The following is a 21437-nucleotide window of genomic DNA, read 5'->3' on the forward strand; positions in this document are numbered from 1 at the left end:
GGCCCACCCCCCCCCAGCGTGGCTGCCGTGCGGCGTCTGCCCGCAGCCAATATGGCGCTGGCCGCACTTCCGGCCCAGCCCGGCGGCGGCGCCCAGCCCGCCGGTCCCGGCATGCTCCGCGCGGGGCCGGGCTGGGCCCAAAGCTGCCAAAATGGCCGACTTCGAGGACCGAGTGTCGGATGAGGAAAAGGTAGGCAGGCGGCTGTACTTACACAGTGGGCTGGCCTCACTTTCTCCGTAGCAGGTGGGGAGGGCAGTGAGGAGGTTTAGCTGGGGTTGGCGGGCCGACCTGTGGCCTAGTCTCCCACTGCCTTGGGGCAGACGAACCCCGGATACCGGCCGGGCCTGCGCTGCCCGGGTGAGCGGCTGGGCGGGCACAGCGGTTACTTACCAGCGCAACGTTTTGCGTTTCGATTTCTGTATTGCTTGGGTGCGGCTGAGGAGTCTCGGCGCACCTTTGTGCATGAAAATATATTTGCTTTCAGCTTTTTTTTTTTCTTAGGTCAGTAAAAGGCAGCGGTGTCTTTAAAAGGTGCTGTGCAACCTGTTCTGTTCTAAAACACCTTCAGAACGTGTCTTCACGTTTTCTGCTTGCCCCTGCTGCTGACAGTAACTTTTATTTAAATCCTACAAATTATACTGGCTGCAAGGGCCTAAGCAGAAGCAAATAGAGGAATATTTATTTTGGGAAAGAAGTGAACAGATTGTTCCTCTTGCATAGGAATGTGGGAAAATTACAGTCTTAAGAGCAGCACTGAGTTTCATTTAACAGGCGAAGGGGTTACCTTTTCTGCCAGGTAACGCTAGTTACATACAAGTGCTAGTTTAAAAATGAAGTCATCGTTGCTTTTGATGTGAAAATTAAAACAAAACCGGAGTTGTGTTATTTTGGGTGTTAGGGTGGTACAGGTTTGAGAGTGAAGGAGGTGAAGTAAATCACCTGTGGTAATCTAGCAGGTCCTTAAAGAGCTGGAAATACACCCGAGGTCCCTGTTTTAGGCTTACATCTCGGCTAGCTGTTTAGTCTGGGAAGGAGAGTCAGTGTTGCAAGAACCTGGGGTCAGTGGGTGTTGGTTTTCCTCCTCCCACTGCATTCACCTGGAATCTGCAATTCTTTCAAAGCACTTGCAGGGAAGGTCTTTCCTTCAAGAAGAGGCTCTTCAGAACTATGTGCGCCCAAGTAATTTATTTGGCAAAGTAGATGGGATTTCGCTTGAAATCAGAGCCTTTGTTCTGCTTCATGTCCCAGCTCAGGCATCCTAGATTCAGTTTAAAGTAGCTCCATGCCTAGCACAGGTAGAAAAGGATAATCTTAAGCAAGGATCTGAAGAAGAAACACGCAGCAAGGATTTACTACAGTGTCTATTTTATAACCATTCAGATAGGTCTAGGACTTTTGTATATGTTTCCTTTCTTAGGTGAGTTTACCAATGCTTTAAAATAAAGCAAACAGAATAAATCAATAGAGCAACAAAATAAATTCCTTCTCCCCCTAGCCTCACTTCTTTATTCTCTATAGGCATATTTTAGGTAACCTGAAGGATTCATTTTAGTTTAAAGTCTACTGCAATGTATCCTATTGTCTACCTAAGTTCATTCTGCTGCCATTTTGCCAGCTTAAACTAATGGTTCTGCAGCTTCCTTCTCAGACACTTTCCCCATTTTAGAAGGAGGAAGTTTGTTTTGCTAACGTGTTGCAGCACTACCTGAAATGGCAACGATGGCCAGGAAGTAGGTCAGTTTGCAGAAAGTCTTATTTTCATGCTTCTGCAAATGAACATCCTGCCACCGCAGTGACACCACTTTGAAACAAAACAACTCTAAAAACCAACTGATTCAAATGCTTGACATTTAGAATTAATTACTCCACAACCTGTTTCCTGCACTCCACTCCTGATTTCAGTAGTTTGACTTAAATGCTTTTTATTTCTTTGCTGTGCAAGAGAGGCAGGGCTAGGGATACTTTATGAAAGTGAACACCTTGCAGCGTTTGCTTTGTTATGGCTGCTTTTGTAATAACATTTGATTTAAAATGCAGAGTCCTTTCTGGGTTGATTTAATTTTGTTCATCCTTCCAAGTGGAAGAATTTCTGGAAGACTAAAAATCTATCCTGTAAGATTTGTGGTTTTTACAAGGATCTCTTTATGAGAATCCATTGATCTAAAAGCCAACATATTAAAGCAGTGGTCCCTTTTATGAGGGTTCCATTACAGTATGATTCTACAGCCACAACATTGTTCATAAATTTATAAGTTTTATGGCTTTTTGGGGGGCCTTATTTGTCCATCTGTTGAACCACTTTATAAAAGAGAATCTGTTTACCTGGGGAATTAATTTGCAGGATGTATTCCAGCACAGTCCTCCCACTGAGAGGCATCATGGCATGAAGTGGTACATATTTGTAAGCCCTTTAGCACAGTGATAATGCCTGTATGAATGCTTACACTTGCGTTTTCTTAGAAAAGCATATGGTGTGATTTTAGAAGTCTTTCAGCCCTTTAGGGCTGGCTCTCAGCAAAGTCCACAGAGGATATAAAGCAGCAGTGCCCCCCTTAATTACTGTTAGGTGATCTTCGTCACCATCCAGATATCTGATAGTGAAATCTAACAAGATTATGGCAACAATGTGTCTGAATTACAGTTCTTAAAATGGCAAAAATTTTCCAACAGTAAGAGCTATGTTGTTGCTGTATATTTACCAACCTTATCTAAAAGCAAAAATTTAGAAGATGGTTTGACATTCCGTATTGTATCAATTACACAAGTTACTGACTTTTCAGTTTTTCATTTGTATTGCCTAATTACTTAAGACAGAAAGAGTATATACATTTTTTAAAATTAGGTGCTAATTTGGAAGACAATTATTTTTATCTGAAGCTAATCCAATTAAGGCAGAGTTGTTACTTGATACTGTTGGAATAAGGCCGTGTACCCTTTGTTTGGAAAGGTGTTTTTTTCCTTTCATGGCTTGCTTTAAATCATTGTGACAAACAACAATTTCTAATTAAAATGGGGAAGACTATTGAGAGAAGCAAGTTATTTTCAGTTCTGACAATAATTCAGCCGAACTAGTTGGCTATATACACACTCCTTTGTTTTACTGCTCAAAATGAAAAGTAGAAAAAGTAATCAGAGTTGTAATGAGCACTGTTCTGCAGTCATCTTCAATAAATGTCTAGTTGAGCAAGAAAGGCTTATTGCACAGCTTTGTTAGCTGTGCTTATTGGAAGAAATGACGTTTTTATTATTCTAAGGGAGAGGTTTAATTTTGTGTCTTTTCCTGTTTCAAGTCTTCCAAGATGACTCTGTTCCCTTTGGTCCTGTAAAAACCATAAAAGATCTGATTATGAAAACCATAAACTCTTACTAGTTTTCAGCAGAATCGATAACTAGATCACCTAAATTCTAACAATGCAAGACGTGTATTGGATTTCAGAACACGGTGCAGTCTTACTACTTTTTAGAAGAGAACGGGTTTTTCTTTTCCAGCTTCAAAGTTTGCAGGCATTCAGGTATTTTTCTTATAGCTAGCCTTTTCAGTTATTTATGGTATCACTCACAGTTCCACATGCTTGAATTCTTCCACTCTCCTGACAGTTCATGGCTGGACTACAGTACAGTTTCCAATAAAATACCACAAGATGAAAGGAGTAAAATGCCACCGAATGGCACGGGTGGTGTGTCCGCTGCTTAGGGTTACAAGTGACCAGGGCAGCATTAGAGGGTCAAGGGAGGGGGGGGGGGGGGGGCAGGGGGGAAAGGACACCTGCTGAAGTGTAGGTGGTTTCATGGTTTCATTTGGAGGCTCTGTCTGACTTCTGTGGTTCATTTTGGCACTTTCTGTCACCTCCCCTGTTTCTGACAGTTCCCAGCTTTTTACTTTCATCTCCATAGCACCTTCTGCACCCTGAGCACGTCTGTGGCTTTTCAGTGTCCATGGGGCATAACTAACTCTGGAAGCAGTCCCATGGCAGTCAATGTAATCGATTTGCTGCTCCATTTATAGAGGGATCAACCTCTCATCCTTCACATGCTGTTGCTGTGAAGCTGTGGCATCTTCTTCAGCCAGTCATCAGCAACAAACAAGTTGCATCACAGGGTATGAGGGTGTCCTGCAAAACAGTCAGACACTCCTTAGCTACGGGGTTGTGCTCCAGTTACTGTCCAGTTACACTGTCACTTCTACTGCAGTGGTTTCTTTATATACCTTTATAAACCTTTAGGTTTCTGATTACTAGCAAGGATCAGGAAAAAACATTGTTTCGGAATGTTGCCAAAGGGAGTGGCTAGCCAGCATTCATATCCTTTAAATAGGTTAGTACTGTGCAGGTGGAACAGTCCAGATTTTTACAGGTGCCCATGTGAACTTCCTGAATATGTTTGGAATTATTCTGCTCAATTACACTGAAAAAAATAAAATAAAATCTGGGTTTAGTCTATTTTGACAATGCATGCCTAGATGTCTCCCTAAGTCTGGCACTTCCTATCATAGTCAGAGCTGGTTTTGTTGGTGAATGGCTTCATTGTAGGTTGCAGAATGTATGAACTCAGTAAATTATCTTTCTTCTTCAGTTCAATTACTTTTCTGCTTCATTGTAGGTGCGTATAGCTGCAAAATTCATCACTCACGCACCCCCTGGAGAATTCAATGAAGTATTCAATGGTAAGTAAATAAAGAAAAATGATCGGTGGCGTTTTCTTCTCATTTCATCTGTCGTCAGAGGCTAAGGCAGTGTCACAATATACTGCTTTTAAGGTTAAGAAGTGGTGAGGGAAAAGCATGCTGTCACTCTGTGACTACATATGCTTAATGAAACTATTTAATCACTTTAATGTTTGCATCTGTACAGTTGAAAATGAAATGCATAAAGAAAAACGTTTGATCAAAAAATCTAATAACCTAACTGAACTTTCTCTTCTCCAGATGTCCGGTTATTGCTTAACAATGACAATCTTCTCAGGGAAGGAGCAGCACAGTAAGTACTAATATTTCAAACGCAAGTCAAATTACCATCAGAGATGCGTATGTTTTCTTATGCCCATCGTTCTGTGACAAAGCAAGCCCTTTGTTGTATTGAGAGCAATCTTCTTTAATTCCTTATCCCCCCAACAAAATAGATAGTGAAAGGCATCGATGTTTCTTTTTAAAAGCCCTAAATTGGAATTTGTGCTGTAGAGGCTGTATAGAACTGACAGGAAGGCACTCTGCCAAAAAGTTTAACTCTGCAGCAGCAGGAATGCCTGATCTTGTTGAAGCATGATTTGTAAAGCAAGTGGAGCCTGAAATACTGAGTAATCCTTAGCTGAAGTTTAGAAAAAGAACTGCCCTCAAAAAAAGCTTTCAAAATATCTTGTTTACTTGCACAGTCTCATTATAAGGCACTTAAAGATTATGCATACAAGGTTTTTGATGCTAAGATTTTACTTCAAGCTGGGTGACATGTCAGTCATCAGGTCTTTACATAAGAAAATTGTAAATATTAGTCTACTCGTTTGTTTACCTTACTGCTGTCTAAATTATAGCTAGGGTGTTCCTGCTTTGCCTTGGCTTGCTCATATTCCCCCAGGCTGCCTGCTGTTGTACTTTTGAACTCTGTACTTTTCTGGTCATCACTAAATAAACCTGGCTTTAGACCTGGGGTTTTATAGCTACTGTCAATAAAAGGTACTGAAAAATTCTTTAAGAGTGCTTGTGTGTATTATTTGCCAAATTAAGTTGAAATTGTCTGTAATATAAACCACACGATGTACTTATTCTGGAGTCAAAATAAATGTGCTAACATTCGTGTTCTTTTAATTCTTAACAGTGCATTTGCACAGTATAACATGGATCAGTTCACTCCGGTGAAGATAGAAGGGTATGATGATCAGGTAAGGGAAAACTTTTTACACTTGAGGTTTGTATTACTACACTGTGTAAAACCAATAAAAATGTTGTTTCATCAAGATGTTGACTAGCTCATTCTACTCACAAGTAACCATCTCTCCTCCTTCCCCCTCCACATCATATATTACTAAACTTTTGTTCTTAATAGAACAAGTGTGAGATGTTCTCTTAAAGTTTTTTTCTGATACTGCCTAGTAGCTCTAATTCGTTGTTCCTTACATAAAGCTCCATGCTCCATTTGCACTTAAAAATTCTTATGTTGCTACCTGCTTACAGTTCCTGCTGACAATTGGTAGTAGAATCTTAATAGTTTGGGGTTTTTTTTACCATTTCCTGCATTTTTAATCTGTTCCCCCCTACACTAAAGGACATGCTGTATCTTTGATTATACCAATCTAATACTGTCCAGTCCATGCCAGCAGAACAGGGTGGATTTTTTCTGAAAACAAGCAGCAAGTCCTACAGAAGATGGAAAGCTGGCCTGGCCATCTGTTCTGTTCTCTGAGCCAAGTCCTGACCTAGCTTTTCTGATGTCCCAGATAGGTTCATGGGACAGATATTTTTTTGAGGGCTGTCCAAAGAAATAGCTTTGACGAGAAAGTTACAGTACAACCTCATAAAAACCAAAAAAAACAATAAAGCCAATGTTTGGGAAGCCAGAGAATTACAGTGAATAAGATAAAGGAGAGGGAAGGTACAGTGCTGCTTTACTGTGTACTTTAGTTTGTGTATATTAGAAACAGCCACAACTACCTGACCAGAAGAAGAGCTACTGCAACAACGGAACATTACAATAAATAGTAAATTCCAGAGTAAAGTTCTTCATTTTCTTTAGAATGAGGAAGGAAAATAGCAAAAATAACTGTAAAAGCAAAACCACCTGTTTGTATCGTAAGAATGCCCAGCTTTAAGCTGAATATGTACATTATTATAATACAGCCATTGCTGGGACAGAAGACTAGGTGCAGTATTACTGTGAAGAACAGAGAGGTTACCTACAGCCTCAGTTCAACTACTCTTGGTTAAAATTATTACTGAAAATCCTTGTTTCTTTATGTGATATTATAGCCCAATGAAAGAATCTATTGAAACATTGATATCTATTCAAATATTCAGGGGAAAATGCAAAACAGCACATTTAGAGTGGCATAAGTGTATCTTAATTTCAACTTCTTTTACAGGTCTTAATCACAGAACATGGTGATCTGGGCAATGGCAGATTTTTAGACCCAAGAAACAAGCTTTCTTTTAAGTTTGATCACTTAAGGAAAGAAGCAAGTGACCCCCAGCCTGAGGACACAGAATCAGCTTTAAAACAATGGAGAGATGCCTGTGACAGTGCATTGAGAGCTTATGTGAAAGATCATTACCCCAATGGCTTCTGTACTGTTGAGTATCTATCTTTTTTCACTGAAATTTCATTGCTTCGTGTCAATCAGTACCTTGAGTGGACTCTGTGCTGGGCCATGCTGTTTGAATTCTCCATCCTCACTAACGTTTTTGCTAACTTTGGAATAACAAGTTCCAAAGAAAGTGCAAATAGCTGGGTATGCCACAGTGGTAAAGATGTATTAGACCTAATTTTTTCTAGTCATGGCTGCCAAGCATCTGAACACCCACAGTTAGTAAAAAGGAGGCAGTATTTGCACGTATGTGCAAGTGGAGGTGTAATCAGTGGTACATGTTCTCGGTGAGATACCACACAGCAAGCCACCATACTGCAAAAAAGGGATGTTAAGAATGGCTTTCCTCAGCTCTTGGGCCTTTATAACTCTTTTTCTAAACACAGGTTTATGGTAAATCTATAGATGGGCAGCAGACAATTATTGCCTGTATTGAGAGCCACCAGTTCCAGCCCAAAAACTTCTGGTAAGATTATTTCAACATTGTGTATTTTCTTCCTTTACTAGTCCTCAAGCAAACCCATCCTCCATGTTGTCTGACACAGTCTGAAGAGCAAGTAGCCTTGGACTTCCCAAGAAGTTCTGCTTTTCATGCTGTAGTCTCTTTTCCTTGCAGCTCCCTTGGTGCTTCCCTGAAGGTTTCAGTGTAGCTCAGTGACCTATCCAGAGAGAAAGGTGTTAGCAGAGCTAGCTAGTTATCCCCTTACGTATTCCTGAGCACAAGTGCACTGGAGCTGGCCTGTACTGAAGCTGCATCGTATTCAGCTGTGCTTCAGAAATTTAATTCAGTGCCATGTAAGGCACTGTAATACTGGTCATAAGATGACAGCAGAAACAGATTGCTTTTGTTAGTTTGGTTCTTTTTGTTGTTGAAGCTTCTTGGAAATTGTTTTCATGCTTTGATTGTTTTTAGGAATGGTCGTTGGAGATCAGAATGGAAGTTTACCATCACACCACCAACAGCTCAAGTGGCTGCAGTGCTCAAAATCCAGGTGAGTTACAAAATCCAGGTGGACATAACAGGAGAAGATGCATTGTGCTTCTCTTACATGAATGCATTCAGCTCGGCATGAGATGCTGAAACACAGCTGAAATGTCCTTCTCAAGTCAAGATGGCATTAAACTATATAATTCAAGAAATTTATTCTTAAATCTAGTGTTTCGGGCATGGTCTACAGTCTGGCCTGTGGTTTATTGTATAGCATTACCCTATGCGCCTCCAAGTGTGCTTCACTTTATAGGGCTAAAACCTATACCATGAACTCTTTTATAATTGCTCTTATTTCAACTCTAGGCATTTACTGCATTAACATTATCTTGAGCAGTCTTGACAAAGAATGAAACCTTTTAGAAAATCCATCCTGCTTTTAGTCTCCACGTAAGCAGAGAAGACTGGCACAACAATGCTGTTGCGCCATTTTGGTAGCATTTGGGGGCTCTAGGGATTATAAAGAGTGTTAATGATAACTTGCATTTTGTCTCTTTGTTCAGGTTCATTATTATGAGGATGGCAACGTTCAGCTGGTTAGTCATAAAGATATACAGGACTCTGTACAGGTTTCAGTAAGTATGCTACAAGTTTTTTGGTTGGGTTTTTTTATGATAAAGACACTATTTCTTAAACATCTCGTGAAGTATGTGCTTCTATGTCTATGTTCTCTTCACTTCAAAGTAATGTAATTTTAGGGTGACTGGTCAATGTAGTTGTAGTGCTTAGAGTCACATGGGAAGCCCAGGTTCTCGATTGCTTCAAGTTTGCCTGTACTGGAAAATACAGTCTCTGTCGGAAAGTTCATCCTAGGAGGCTCAGTTAAAGAGGGCAGAATCTGCTTTTCTACCTACGTGCAAGGAAAACAAATGGTAAGAGCAGTACAGTAAGGGAAAAGAAGTCCTGTGGTACGGTAGAGGGAGCAACAGTCACAAAATCCCCAGTCTATACCACGAAGGTCTACTTGGCTTTTGCTCACTAGGGTGCAGTCCTGTTTCGGTTTGGAGCAAAAGCTCTAGCCAATACATACCTCTGTCCTGAACCTCACTGAGACATCCTTAGAGAGCAAAAGGAACCCAGCTGCAAACATGAGGCGGAAGCTGCTGATGTTATCCTCTTCCTCTGTACTCAGCCTGTCATTTGAAAAACCCATTGTGTAGCTTTTGTAAGTTGCTCTTAAACATAAAAAAATATTTTTCCCCTTTTTGTAGAGTGATGTCCAGACAGCTAAGGAATTTATTAAGATAATAGAAAATGCAGAAAACGAGTACCAGGTAAGGATCAGTGGTGGTTAAATAAGTATGATGTAATCATACTGGTCTTCATTTACAGTTAATGGAAATATGGAAAACCGACCTGTAATTCTGTTTCTGGCTGAATCTGATATTGACTGTAAGAATTACCTAGAAAAGAACAGTAGTATTTGTTTAAAGAATGTAGCTGTAAACTACTTGTAATTAATAATTAAGTTTGCTATATAGTTATTTTAAAGGGTTTCAAATGATACCTGGAACAAGCGTGGAAAGGGAGTGGGTGAGTCTTAAGTATTTTCCTCTGTGACAGTTAAAAATACTGAAGAGGAAATTTGTGTGACAGCTTTTTACATTGTCCCAGCCCGTGTGCAAGGAGACTCGATAAAAAATAAGTCACTGAAACACCTAAGGAAACACTGCTGCGTTCACAGGGGAGTTTAATAGAAACCCTTTTACTTGCACACAGACTGGTGACTGCGTTACTAGTTTAGTTAATAGCATGCCTTCACCTTGTAGAAAGGGTTTTGCAGCTTTAACAGAGAGTCATGCTTTTCTCAGTGTGTCTTACTCCTGCTGTAACTGAATCTACTTGCTTTTGCAGACAGCAATCAGTGAAAACTACCAGACTATGTCAGACACCACTTTCAAAGCCTTACGCCGGCAGCTACCCGTCACCCGCACCAAGATCGACTGGAACAAAATCCTCAGCTACAAGATTGGCAAAGAAATGCAGAATGCTTAGTGCAGAAGTAAGGAGATCTATGAAATGTTTGTGTGCAAAAAACAAATGTGGTCCTATGCCAAGTAGATGGTTTCTAAACCAGTGCAGCGTGTTTCTAGGGCTTTCAAAGTTAACAGGTTTTCTAGCCTCAGAACTGTGGAACAAACAGCGTTGTCTGTGTTTTGTGTTTCCTGCCACATAAACTTCCTGTTGTGACTGCATTTACTGATAGGTCATTTTAATTAAGCTACATTCATGGTTCAGAAGTACAGCTGTTCTCAGTCACTGATTGTACTGGTTGGAAAACTTCCTAGCTGGAAAAGCCCTTTACAAATACAGCTGAGGGTGCAGAGCATTCCCTTCACCCGTACACAGCACTCCAGGTCCTCCAGTAAGTTTGTCAAATCTGCCAACAGCTCAAGGCGCTATGCTGCAAGGTATAATAAATGCAAAAGACAGTACGTCCTCATGTTCTCCTTATTATTTCTGACCCCCACAAAGCAAAAAGCCTGCAGGCTTAGATTTTACTGTATAAAATGAGTTTACAAGATTCTTTACAGAAATCCCTACACAGCCAGCTCTTCCAGGGACATCACTTTTTTTTTTTTTTTTTTTTTTTTTTTAATCTGAAGATTTGAGCCATGTTCCCCAAAAGTGAACATTTCTGCCCTCCACTCCCCCATGTAAGTACGGTTGTCAGACATCTGCATTTTTAGAGAACTGCAAGTTCCTGTGTTGAATCGGTAGTGATCCATGTAGGCTGGATGGTGATTAAAAAATGCAAATGTCTACAGAATAATAGGTATGTTGTGCTTTAATGCTTTGTGGCAGGTTCATAGAATTTGTATCACAGGTGTATCAATGGATAGTGTACAAAATAAATAAACTTGCACCAAAGTGAGAGAAAATATCTTTCCATTTTGTCTCAATTGTGGCCAGTTTCTTTTCATACTTAAAGGGAATTTTGGAATTGATCTATTTGTTGCTCTCTAAATGCTTGCTCTGTGTTAATTTTTTTCCCCTGTAAAATCAGAAATAGCAGTCCTACCAGTTTCTCTTAAGGGGAGGTTGAAGAGGCATGTGAATGCCTTTCTCAGAACTCAGAACATGGCTTCACTGCAAAATGAAACCCTTTTGGTGAACTCATTTTGTTTGCACTTTTTTATCACTGGGTGTTCTTGCATGTTCTGTTTTTTAAACTGGCTAGTGTCTTCCTATTTTTAAATACACAAAGAAGGGAGTTGGGAAGAGAGGGATGGAACTGCCTGTGCATCACGCTTCAGATTTTGCACAGTAATATCCTAAAATAAGTGTCTATCCTTTGTGAGAAGTTTTGTCTGAATAAAGTATATTTGTATTTGCTGTCAGGACTGACCATCTTACAGGCCATCTCTGTACCAAACAGTCTAGTAGAAATACACCCATCTTTGTTTTAAAGCCATTTGTGTGTGTTCTTTTGTGGCTTGTTTCTGTTGGCTCCTGATGAAGGCAGATCTCCAGGTAACAGCCTGAAAGCAGGGCTGGTATTGCTCGCAGACCCACAGGTGATGCTCCCACTCTGCTACACAGACCAGAGAGCTTTCAGATTAGAAGAAAAAATGGTCACGCAGCTTTAATGAAGCACTTCACCCTGGGGAAAATGGTGGACAAGCTTATTCCACTCATCTGTGCCTTGCCTGCCCCACCTCTTCTGCTCGGCCTGTGAAATACTAACTGCTGGATGTGTCCTGTGCCGGGTGCGTGGCAAGGACCGTCTTCTGGAGGGTTTGCACACTGCTGTGCAGAGCGCTACTCAAGGACAGCGCTGCTGCCAGCAGGTGTTTGTAGAAAGGGTTTCCTCCCTGCTGCAGCACCTAGAGGAAAGGTTATGGTGGATGAGCACCTAAGGTGCTGCAGTCTGTGGCTGTGGTCCCATCCAGACAAGCACTGCAGCAGTTTGAAGAATGTGAAGTTGAAGCGGGTCGCAAGATAAGGCTATGCACACAAAAGAGCTTTTATCTGCCTCAAGGTTAGCTTTTTCCCTGCTACGGGTTAGTTAGGCTAATAGTTTGCCACCACTTGTTCCAGCCTTAAGACTGTTTGTATCTCTTTGTCCTCCAAATCTTTAGCTAATCATCCTTTAGGCCAACTTGTTCCCTGCCTGGCCCTTCTCCCCCACCAGCCTTCTCTACAGCAGACTCAGCGCTCCCAGTCCTCACCCCTTCCCAGCTCCTATTTCCTCCTTGGAAAAGCAAGGCTTGGCGTGACTCTCAGCCACCGGGACCCTAAGCAAGTGCCAGCCCCACGGTGACACATGCCCAGAGGCGTTCTAGTCCTTACAGTCATCTGCTGTTGTCTGCTGGAGACCAGAGGCTGAGGCCAGCTCCAGAGCAGGCATATCCCAGGCTGGCTCTGGTAAAGGTACCGAAGTCAGAGGCTGAGCCCAGGTGAATGACAGTGAGCTGGGACTGCTGGGCTAAGCCAAGGAAGGCAAAGCCAGCCCAGGCGGCTGCCCCCTGGGGAAGGAGCTTTCCTACCCATTTGCAAGTTCAAGCTTAAAGCACCAGGATTCTGCCTGCGATACCTGACAGACTTACAAGCAACTTCTTCAAAGGCAACACCCCATTTTTCGAGCCCTCCCGCAACCTGCGAGGGGCCCTGCACCATCGCAGCCTGGCAGCCACCCTCAGACAGCAGCAGCCTGAAGAGCTCGGAGCGGTGGAAACGCCACCCAAGCTAAGGTGGGGAGAACAGTAGCTTACTCCAGCAGCCCTGGGCCACGGGCGAGGCAAAAGCAGCAGCCAGCCAGCACCACACGCGGTCCCAGGGTCCTGAGCCATTTGCACAGAGGCAGGTCAGGGATCGCCCCCCTCGTAGGCGGGCTGGAGGATGGAAGCTCAGGAAACCAGGAGCAGAGAACCCAGCTCTTGCTGCTGCCCCATTGGTAGAGCAGCTGTGTGAGCTCTGGGAGCAATCACCCCCGTCACTGCATACAGCGATGCAGAGCACCGGGGCCCCGCTCCTGCCCTGGCAGCAGCACGGGTGCGAGTGGCAGCCTCTGCACGCCTCCCTGGGAGCGATTCCTGCCGGGGCTTGGGGGTGACGGCGAGCCCAGACCTTTGACACGCAGCACCTCAGCTCCTCCAGCCCCGCAACCGCAGCCCCGCTCTGGGCGCTCGCTTCCCCCGCGCCTGGGGCAGCCCTGCGAGGGGGCTGCGCGCCCCTCGGGGTCCCGGTCCCCCCGCACGCAGCCAGCGCGATCCCCGCTGCCATGTGGATGCCGCAGGCGGGACCCTCTGTGCGCTGCGGGACCCGGGGCGAGGCTCTCCCCGAACTGGGCACGGGGCGATGGTGCCATGCCGTGCCGTGCCGTGCCGTGCCGTGCCGTGCCTTACCGGAGCCGCCCCCCCCCCGCCCCGCTCCCCCGCTCCGGGAGGGCGGTCCCGCAGCGCTTGCGGCCCCTTTCGCTTTCGTTTCCCCCTGCGGGGCCAGCCCCGACGCGGCTCAGCCCAGCCCAGCCCAGCCCGACACGGCACACCTCGGCACGGCTCCGCACGGCACAGTTCGGCTCTGCCATGCCGCGGTTCAGCGTGGCGGAGGCCCGGCGGTGGGGACATCAGTTCGTGCAGTTCCTGCAGGACACGGGCCGGGAGCAGGAGAGCCGGAGGGACACGCTGCGGGGCATCTACAACCAGGAGTTTCGGAGCAGGTGAGAGCCCTTGGCCGGACCCCGGCAGCACTGCCTGGGATGGACCCCCAGCCAGCATCGTCCATCGCCCGGCCAGTGTCGCCAGTCCCAGGCCAGCATCATCCATTCCCCCGGCCAGCACTGCCCATTCCCCCAGCCAGCACTGCCAGTACCTGGCCAGCATCACCAGTCCCCAGCCAGCATTGCCAGGGCTTTGCATGGGGTGTCAAGCCAGCTCCAGCCATCAGCTGGGTGTGAGGGTAGCACTGGGGAGCCAGTGTGGTCTTCAGGGGCTCTCCCTCATCACCTGCCTGGGGGCGATGGAGGAGCATGTGCTTTCTGAGCAGCAAGGACCACTTGGACGAGTTAAATGCAGAGGCTCCGCTCCCTCCAGGCATGGAGAGGACAGAGCAGCATTGCTGGGGCAGCCGTGTCATGCTGGGCTGTAGGTGCAGTGTGGGGCAGAGCTGCCTCTCCAGACACCAGCCTGGCATGCTCCCAGGCCCCCCCATCTCAGCACAGCCCTGCTGAGATGTTTCCCAGCTGCATGGGCCCCTCAGCAGCTGCCTGGGCTCGCCTTGGACACCCACTGCCTGCCACGCTCCCCATCTCACCCTGCTGACACTGGTCACGCTGGCCCTTGTGCAATGTCACTACTGTTAATTATTGGCAAAGGCGGGATTCAGCCCATTGGCAAGCTGCGGGACATGCCCGAGGGTGTGGGAGGAGGAACCAGGTGAGGCATCACTGCCAGAAGCAAAGTGGCCGTGCCTTGGAGGAGCCCCCATCTGTGCCGGCTCAGCCCCTGGGGCTGTGCAGGTAGCTGACCCCTCTGGACAGCGTCTTTGTCGAGGATCTTGGGATGAGGATGCGTCCCTGCCCTGCTGTCACTTGTGCAGGGACAGGGACTGCATAGCTGTTGGGGCCAGTGATGCTGTGGCACAGCTGGAATGGCCATGGCACAGCTGGAACAACATGCCACAGCATGGAGCTGCTGGAGCAGCCTACAGGGATGTAAGATTTGCAGGGGCCAGTGGAAAGCCCCAGTCCTCCTCCCTCTCCCAGCGCAGAGAGGAGCCACCGAGTGCCCCTCACCCCAGCCTCAGTGCCCTGCTTCACCTTCCCTCCCTGCTTGCCTCCTCTCAGCTGCTTGTGCCCCCCGCAGCCGAGCTGGGCTCTCCCTTGTCTGTGCAGGACTGATACAAAAATACCCAACTTCTCCTGCATCTTGTACGCGCTGAGAGTGACCCATCAGGTGCAGGTCCATGGGGAGTCAGTGCACTTCAAGAAGGTGAGGGAGGCCCCAGGCTGGGGCAGCACAGCAGCTCCTGCACCCACTGGGACTGGCTCTGTGAGAGCTCCCAGCCCCGGCAGAACCCTGGGGGCACACTGATGCTGGTGGCTTCTTGCAGGAGAAGAGGCGTGTGGTGGTGGCAGACCAGTACCGGAGACCCAGGACAAACACAAAGGCAGCGTCTGCATCTGCCTCAGGGCAGCAGCCCAGCTCCACTCCACAAGTGCCCCAGAGCCATGCCAAGAAGTGGTATGACCAGCAGCACCCTGCCCCGGCATGGCCCTGGGGATCCCCCACACCAGCAGGGAAAGTCTGACCCTCCCTTCCCACAGGGCCAAGTTAATCCGCGGGAAGCATGGGGTAGAGATCACCTCGGAGCACGACCAGGGCAACGGACAGATCCGCTTCCCGGTGGTGCGTGGCAAGCCCTGCTTGGCCTCTGTCCTGGTGCAGAACCGTGGGACGGAGGCTGTGACACTGTGGCGGTGCCAGCCACGCCAGCCATCGCGAGAGCTCTCCTTCACCGATGAGCAAGGGGTGACACAGGGCCAGTCCCTGCTGCTGCACCCAGGTAGGGCCCTGGCCCCTGGCCCGCACCCTGCCCCACTGGAGGAGGTGCAGGACCCAGCTCTCACCTCTTTGCCTCGCAGGCGGCACATACCCCATCCAGGTGCAGTGCCTGAGCACCTGCAACGGGTTCTTCTGCATCGTGGTGGTCTTCGAGTTCACCAAGGAGCCGAATGAGCACTTCAGCATCGGGCGCTGCATTGCTGCTGTTGCTGAGAGCCAGCTGGCCAAGGACCTGGGACCCTCAGCACCTTTCCAGTCTTACCAGGCCAGTCTCCAGCACCCTGTCACCATCATCACTGAGGACGGTGTCCCCCCTGACAGGTATGTGGCAGGGTCACCTGCGGCCATCCTGTGCAGAGGGCCCCAGCCTATTCTCCAGCTGGGACAATGCTCAACTCCTTGGGATCTAGCTGTCCGGCACCCTGGGACAGTGCTTCATCCCCGCATGATGGCTGGTGACAGCAGGGTTGGGGACACCCTGCTTGTGGGGTCCATGGGTGGTTTCAGCCCAGCGTGAGCCCAACCCTGCAGTCCTTGTGGCACTGCTGTCCCCTCCCCCCAGCTCCCTGAAAAACGAACTGGAGAGGGAAATCCCTCTGGGTATCTACCACTACCCAAAGAGCCTCAAGGACACCATCCTGCTCGGTCCCAGCGCCAGTGCCAGCTCCAGCTGGGCTGCCATGCAGTGAGTGCCAAGGGGTGGGGGCATGCTGCCCAGCCCTTCACCCCCCACCCGCTGCCCCTTGGCCAGGGTGTCCCTGGGCCACGATGACATCCCTGCTGCCTGCAGGTCGCTGCTGGAAGCCCCCTTGCAGGCTGAGAACTACAAGCAGAAGTTCCAGCTGCTGCTGCACCTGGAGGAGATCCAGATGGAGGTGGACATCCGACGCTACGACATGCAGGATGTGCCCATGGTGCAGGACAGGACGCTGCTGGTCCTCAATGTGCGTAGGGAGAGCCCGGGGGGCGGAAGGGGTGCTGGGGCTCTCGGCGTGCTTGGCATCACGCTGGCTGTTCGGCACAGGTGCCTGGTGTGGCCGAGAACCGCCCGTCTGTGCTCAAGGGGGACCACCTCTTTGCCCACCTGAGCAGTGAGCGGGACTGCTCCCCGCTTGTCCAGTACAAGGGCTACGTGCACAGCGTGGAGCTGGAGAAGGTCAGGCTGGGCTTCTCCTCCAAGTGAGTGGCGTCCAGCCCCGGCTGGGCTGGCAGGGCCCTGGCAGCCCCACTGGGATGCACTGAAGGCCGGGTGTGGGCTGGGAAGGGCTGAGGAAGGCAGGGGGGAGCATCCCTATGCCCTGCTTACACTGCTCCTTCCCAGGCTGCTGAAGAAGTTTGTGAACAATCTGAGATTCGACGTGACCTTCACCTTCAGCCGGCTGCCGCTGCGGGTCCAGCACCGGGCTGCAGCCCTGGCCATGCAGCGTGGCTTGTCCAGCCTCCTCTTCCCCTCTGCCTCCTGCCACAAGTCCCTCTTCCCAGGCACCTTCCAGCCCCGGTGAGTCCCCGTGCCTGTGGCGCAGGAGGGGACGGACAGGGACAGGAGGGGATGGGGACCTGGCACGCTCAGCCTCTGCTGCCACAGGTGGTTTGACCGCAAGCTGCAAGCAAACGAGGAGCAGTGCAGAGCTGTGATGCACATCGTGACGGGGATGTCCAGGCCAGCCCCATACCTCATTTTTGGCCCCCCTGGGACAGGCAAGACGGTCACAGTGGTAGAAGCCATCAAGCAGGTGAGCAGCCAGTGCTCAGGTCCAGTCCTGGGCATTGCTGCCCACCCTGGCCCGTGGGGCTCGGTGCTGTCACCCTATCCTCTCACCTAGGTATGGACGTGCTTCAAGGATGCCCACATCTTGGCCTGCAGCCCTTCCAACAGTGCCGCAGACCTGCTGTGCCAGCGCCTGATCAAGGACATTGCTCCCCGGTACATCTACAGGCTCATCGCCAGCTCCAGAAGCTACCATGAGGTGCCCGCCGATATCAGGGTAGGTCCCTGCCCCTCCATCCCGGCACCATGCTGCATGTCTGGGCTGACGGTTCCCAGCGAGAGCAGGATCCTGCCGAACACCTCTGTTTTAGCCCTGCTGCAACTGGGATGACAAGCAGAGCTGCTACGTGTACCTGAGCAAGGAGCACCTGGGGCGCTACCGGATCTTCATCACCACGCTGGTGACAGCAGGAAGGTTGGAGGACCAGGGATTGTCCCCACTGCCCATAGTGGGTGGACCCAGGGGCTGCCCTGCAGCCAGGCTGTGAGGGCAGCCTGGTGGGGTGTGGTGGGGAGAAGGTGTGGAGGAGAGTGGGCAGCAGAGGGGACGCTTCCTCTGCAGGAGGGTGGGGATGAAGGTGAGGAGAGGAAGGATGGCCAGCCAGGGCAGGGATGCTGAGGCAGCCTCACTCCACCTCTCCCCTAGGCTGGCATCAGCCAACTTCCCCCCAGGGTTTTTCTCCCACGTCTTCATTGATGAGTGCGGCCAGGCGGTAGAGCCAGAGAGTGTGGTTGCTATCGCAGGTGAGTGGCTGCCATCTCAGGGACCAGCGTCTCTGCGTGGCCTGGGGACCCCCCTGTCCCTCACTCAGCTCTCCCTCTGCCCAGGGCTCCTGACTGCCATGGACCCAGAGACCAACCCCAATGGGGGGCAGCTGGTGCTGGCAGGAGACCCCCAGCAGCTGGGCCCCGTCCTGAGGTCACCGCTATCCATCAAGCATGGCTTGGGTGAGTGGGGAGAGGGAGGGAAGCGCTGCCAGCGCCCAGGGGCTGAGCAGCCTTGCGGGGAGCCACGGGGTCTCGCTGGGTGCAGGCACCTCGCTGTTGGAGAGGCTGATGCTGCACAACCCCCTGTACAAGAAGTCGAGTGGAGGATACAACCCCCAGTTCGTCACCAAACTGCTCTGGAACTACAGGTGGGGACGGGGCCAGCATGGGGATGGGCGCAGGTGGGGATGGGGCTGCTCTGCTGAGTGTGGCTTGGTGCAAGACCTGTGCGTGCATCCCGGGCTCCCCAGAGCCTCATAGTGCCCCAGCTGGTGTGGGAGATGGGAGCTCACCCACCAGTCTGGATGCACGGCACCCAGCAGGGTGCTGGGGCTGCGTGGTACATGCCCTGGGCACTGTCCTGCCTCTGCCAGGTCCCACGAAGCCATCCTCAGGATCCCCAATGAGCTCTTCTATGACAGTGAGCTGAAGGCCTGTGAGAGCATCGAGCTTGACGTCCGGAGTCTGTATTGTGCCTGGGAGGAGCTTCCCAAAAAAGTGAGGGGTGCAGCAGTGAGGGGGCCCATGGGGGAGCCCTGAGCTGTGGGCAGAGCAGAGCCCAACGCTCTTCATCGCCAGGGCTTCCCCATCATCTTCCATGGGGTTTGTGGGGAAGACCGGAGAGAAGCCAAGAGCCCCTCGTTCTTCAACACGGCTGAGATTGAGGTGCTGGTCCACTACCTCAAGAAGCTGCTGCAGAGCCGGGGCAAGGGGGGCTGCCCCAGCGTCTCACCCAAGGACATCGGCATCATCTCTCCCTACAGGAAGCAGGTGAGGGGCACGGCTCTGCGGGCCGGGGACAGGCAGAGACCTCCCAGGGGGCAGCGGCACTGGGATGGTGGGCAGCCCCGGGGCTGGCACTTGAGGATGGCTCCATGGCAGCTGGACTGTGCTGCATGCTTCCCCCCAGGTGGAGAAGATCCGGAAAGCCATCACCTCCCTGGACCCCACCCTGCGGTCACTGCCAGACATCAGCCTGCTGAAGGTATGGTCCTGGGTGCCGGGGGAGAGGAGCCCACCCTGCCATGGGCAGAGGGACCCCCACCAGCCCCAGCCTGGGGGTGCTCCCCAGACACTCACCTGCTGTCCCTGACACAGGTGGGCTCCGTGGAGGAGTTCCAAGGCCAGGAGCGGTGCATCATCCTCATCTCCACTGTGCGCAGCTGCAGTGAATACCTCCAGCTTGACCAGGACTTCAAGCTGGGCTTCCTCAAGAACCCCAAGGTACTGTGCTGCCTTGAGCAGACCCCTTTCCCTCAGCACTCCCCCCTCCTCCCCAGTGTCCTGCAGGCAGGTAGAGCTGCTCTGGGTGCTCAGCACCCCAGTGGAGCTGCCTGTGGCTGGGAGGGGCTGGCGAGGGGGCTGAGAAGCGCTGCTGCACGGTAAGGCCCTCGCTCTTCTTACCTTTTCAGAGGTTCAACGTGGCCATCACCAGGGCCAAGGCTCTGCTGATCGTGGTGGGTAACCCGGCCGTGCTCAGCAAGGACCAGCACTGGCAGAGGTCAGCCTTGCCCAGCTGCACCTGGCCCCCTCCCCAGGCGATGCTCTGGAGCACCTGCCTGCCCTTCCCTGCTGCCTGCAGACAGTGCCTGGCTGTGCCCAGCACTACAGAGCCAGCAAGGCCATTGCAAGCAGTGAGGCCAGCGCAGGCAGCAATGCCACTGGCACCTCCTGCCCATGCTCCCCTCGCTCTGTGCCCGCAGGTTCCTCAGGTACTGCAAGGAGGAGGGTGGCTACACGGGCTACCCTTACGAGGACGAGAGCCCGGCAGAGGACACCCTCACCGCTGACCTCCACGCGCTGCACCTCAGCAATTAGCAGCCAGGTGAGCAGGGCTGGGAGCTGCCAGTGGAGCCCCACGGGAGCAAGGTGAGGAGCGGCACAGCTGAACGGGTGGCATCAGCACCCCGGGGGGCAGCGGGGCCGGGGATGAGCCGAGGTAGAGTTTCATGTGCAAGGGACCCTGGGAGGCTTCTCCTGCAGCAAGTGCAACAGGACTTGGGATGGGCTCTTGCTTTGGGGCTGCCTGTCCCCTCCTGAATCAGGGGGCAGCTCTGCCATGGGGTTTCTCTGTAGGAAACCCATCTGGGAAAGGAGGAGAAGCCCTGTGGAGCTCCAGCACCCCTTGGCCTGCACCTGGCCTGAAGCAGCTGCCTGCTCTCCCCCTGCCTCACTCCCGGGGTGCCCAGTGCACCATGCATCCCTGTGGGGATGGGGCTGAGCCCGAGGGGCAGGGGGGTCCTGCCAGCCAAGAGCCCTGGCACAGACTGTGGGGCAGCCACCTTTCTCTCCTTGCAGAGCGGGACCGTGCCAGTGCTCGACTGGAATCACTCTCCATTTTAAGGTTTTCGATACAGTTGTGGAAAGCTAATTCTTTGTGACTGGTCTCACCAGTCAATGACTGGCTTAAGCGCAACTCCAGCCTCCAAAGAGCATCCTGGGGTGTGCAGGGGAGCTCAGCGCTGCTGCAGTGGGTGACTGGGGCTCAGGCACAGGGTGGCTCGGCTCCTCGGCCCAAGAGCTGGCATGGCTGTGCAGCCACACTTCATTTTGTTTCCCTGCAATAAACATTTAGAGAAAAATGGTGTATTGAAGTCAAGTTCTGGGCCCTGCCACTGCAGCTGGGGCTGCCGGAGCAGGGACAGGCTTGCTGCAGCCCTCCCTGACCTGCTCCAAGATGGTTAAAGAGGAGGGATGGCTCCAGCAGTGACCGCAGCACCTGTTGCACCAGGGACTGGGTACAACTAGGAAACTCCTGCCCAGCCCTTCCCACATAAGCTGCTCCCTGGGCCTTACCCAAGTGCATGGTGACAAGCCCTGATCCCCCACCAGGGGCTGAACCAAGAGGGGCTGGGGGCCAAGCAAGCCCCCACCCTGCAGCGCATGGACCCAGTCCCC

The 21437-nt window shown here is 50.6% G+C and overlaps 2 protein-coding genes across 3 annotated transcripts; both read left to right on the top strand.

Moving 5' to 3' along the window:
* The first annotated feature begins 47 nt into the window (after window positions 1–47).
* CAPZA1 (capping actin protein of muscle Z-line subunit alpha 1) lies at window positions 48–11694 on the top strand. Its single transcript, XM_005447108.4, has 10 exons — window positions 48–190; window positions 4601–4664; window positions 4926–4977; window positions 5809–5872; window positions 7070–7276; window positions 7678–7757; window positions 8205–8283; window positions 8783–8854; window positions 9491–9553; window positions 10134–11694. The coding sequence occupies exons 1-10, from the start codon at window positions 152–154 to the stop codon at window positions 10272–10274; spliced, it is 861 nt and encodes a 286-aa protein (XP_005447165.1). The 5' UTR covers window positions 48–151; the 3' UTR covers window positions 10275–11694.
* Window positions 11695–13708: 2014 nt separating this feature from the next.
* On the top strand, window positions 13709–21121 carry MOV10 (Mov10 RISC complex RNA helicase). Of its 2 annotated transcripts, none has more exons than XM_055728422.1 (22): window positions 13709–13941; window positions 15115–15211; window positions 15333–15463; window positions 15547–15785; window positions 15865–16105; window positions 16347–16469; window positions 16575–16728; window positions 16809–16963; window positions 17106–17282; window positions 17370–17517; window positions 17608–17769; window positions 17864–17967; window positions 18199–18296; window positions 18381–18500; window positions 18586–18688; window positions 18914–19037; window positions 19119–19310; window positions 19450–19524; window positions 19638–19763; window positions 19952–20040; window positions 20243–20364; window positions 20838–21121. In XM_055728422.1, the coding sequence occupies exons 1-21, from the start codon at window positions 13808–13810 to the stop codon at window positions 20355–20357; spliced, it is 2907 nt and encodes a 968-aa protein (XP_055584397.1). In that variant the 5' UTR covers window positions 13709–13807; the 3' UTR covers window positions 20358–20364; window positions 20838–21121. The 2 variants fall into 2 exon arrangements, with proteins under 2 accessions (XP_055584397.1, XP_055584396.1); XM_055728421.1 differs by having other exon boundaries at window positions 13710–13941; window positions 20616–21121.
* Window positions 21122–21437: the final 316 nt, after the last annotated feature.

This window comes from Falco cherrug, chromosome 16 (genome assembly GCF_023634085.1).
Source record: "Falco cherrug isolate bFalChe1 chromosome 16, bFalChe1.pri, whole genome shotgun sequence".
In the NCBI taxonomy this organism is placed as follows: Eukaryota; Metazoa; Chordata; class Aves; order Falconiformes; family Falconidae; genus Falco; species Falco cherrug.

What these genes read in the sequence shown, in the direction of transcription:
- CAPZA1 (XM_005447108.4), top strand. Translation starts at nt 152, where the DNA reads ATGGCCGACTTCGAGGACCGAGTGTCGGATGAGGAAAAG. An exon ending in ACCCCAATGGCTTCTGTACT is followed by an intron (nt 7,277 to 7,677) that starts GTTGAGTATCTA and finishes TTCTAAACACAG; the next exon opens with GTTTATGGTAAATCTATAGA. An exon ending in TTCCAGCCCAAAAACTTCTG is followed by an intron (nt 7,758 to 8,204) that starts GTAAGATTATTT and finishes GATTGTTTTTAG; the next exon opens with GAATGGTCGTTGGAGATCAG.
- MOV10 (XM_055728422.1), top strand. Translation starts at nt 13,808, where the DNA reads ATGCCGCGGTTCAGCGTGGCGGAGGCCCGGCGGTGGGGACATCAGTTC. An exon ending in AACCAGGAGTTTCGGAGCAG is followed by an intron (nt 13,942 to 15,114) that starts GTGAGAGCCCTT and finishes TTGTCTGTGCAG; the next exon opens with GACTGATACAAAAATACCCA. An exon ending in TGGTAGAAGCCATCAAGCAG is followed by an intron (nt 17,518 to 17,607) that starts GTGAGCAGCCAG and finishes CCTCTCACCTAG; the next exon opens with GTATGGACGTGCTTCAAGGA.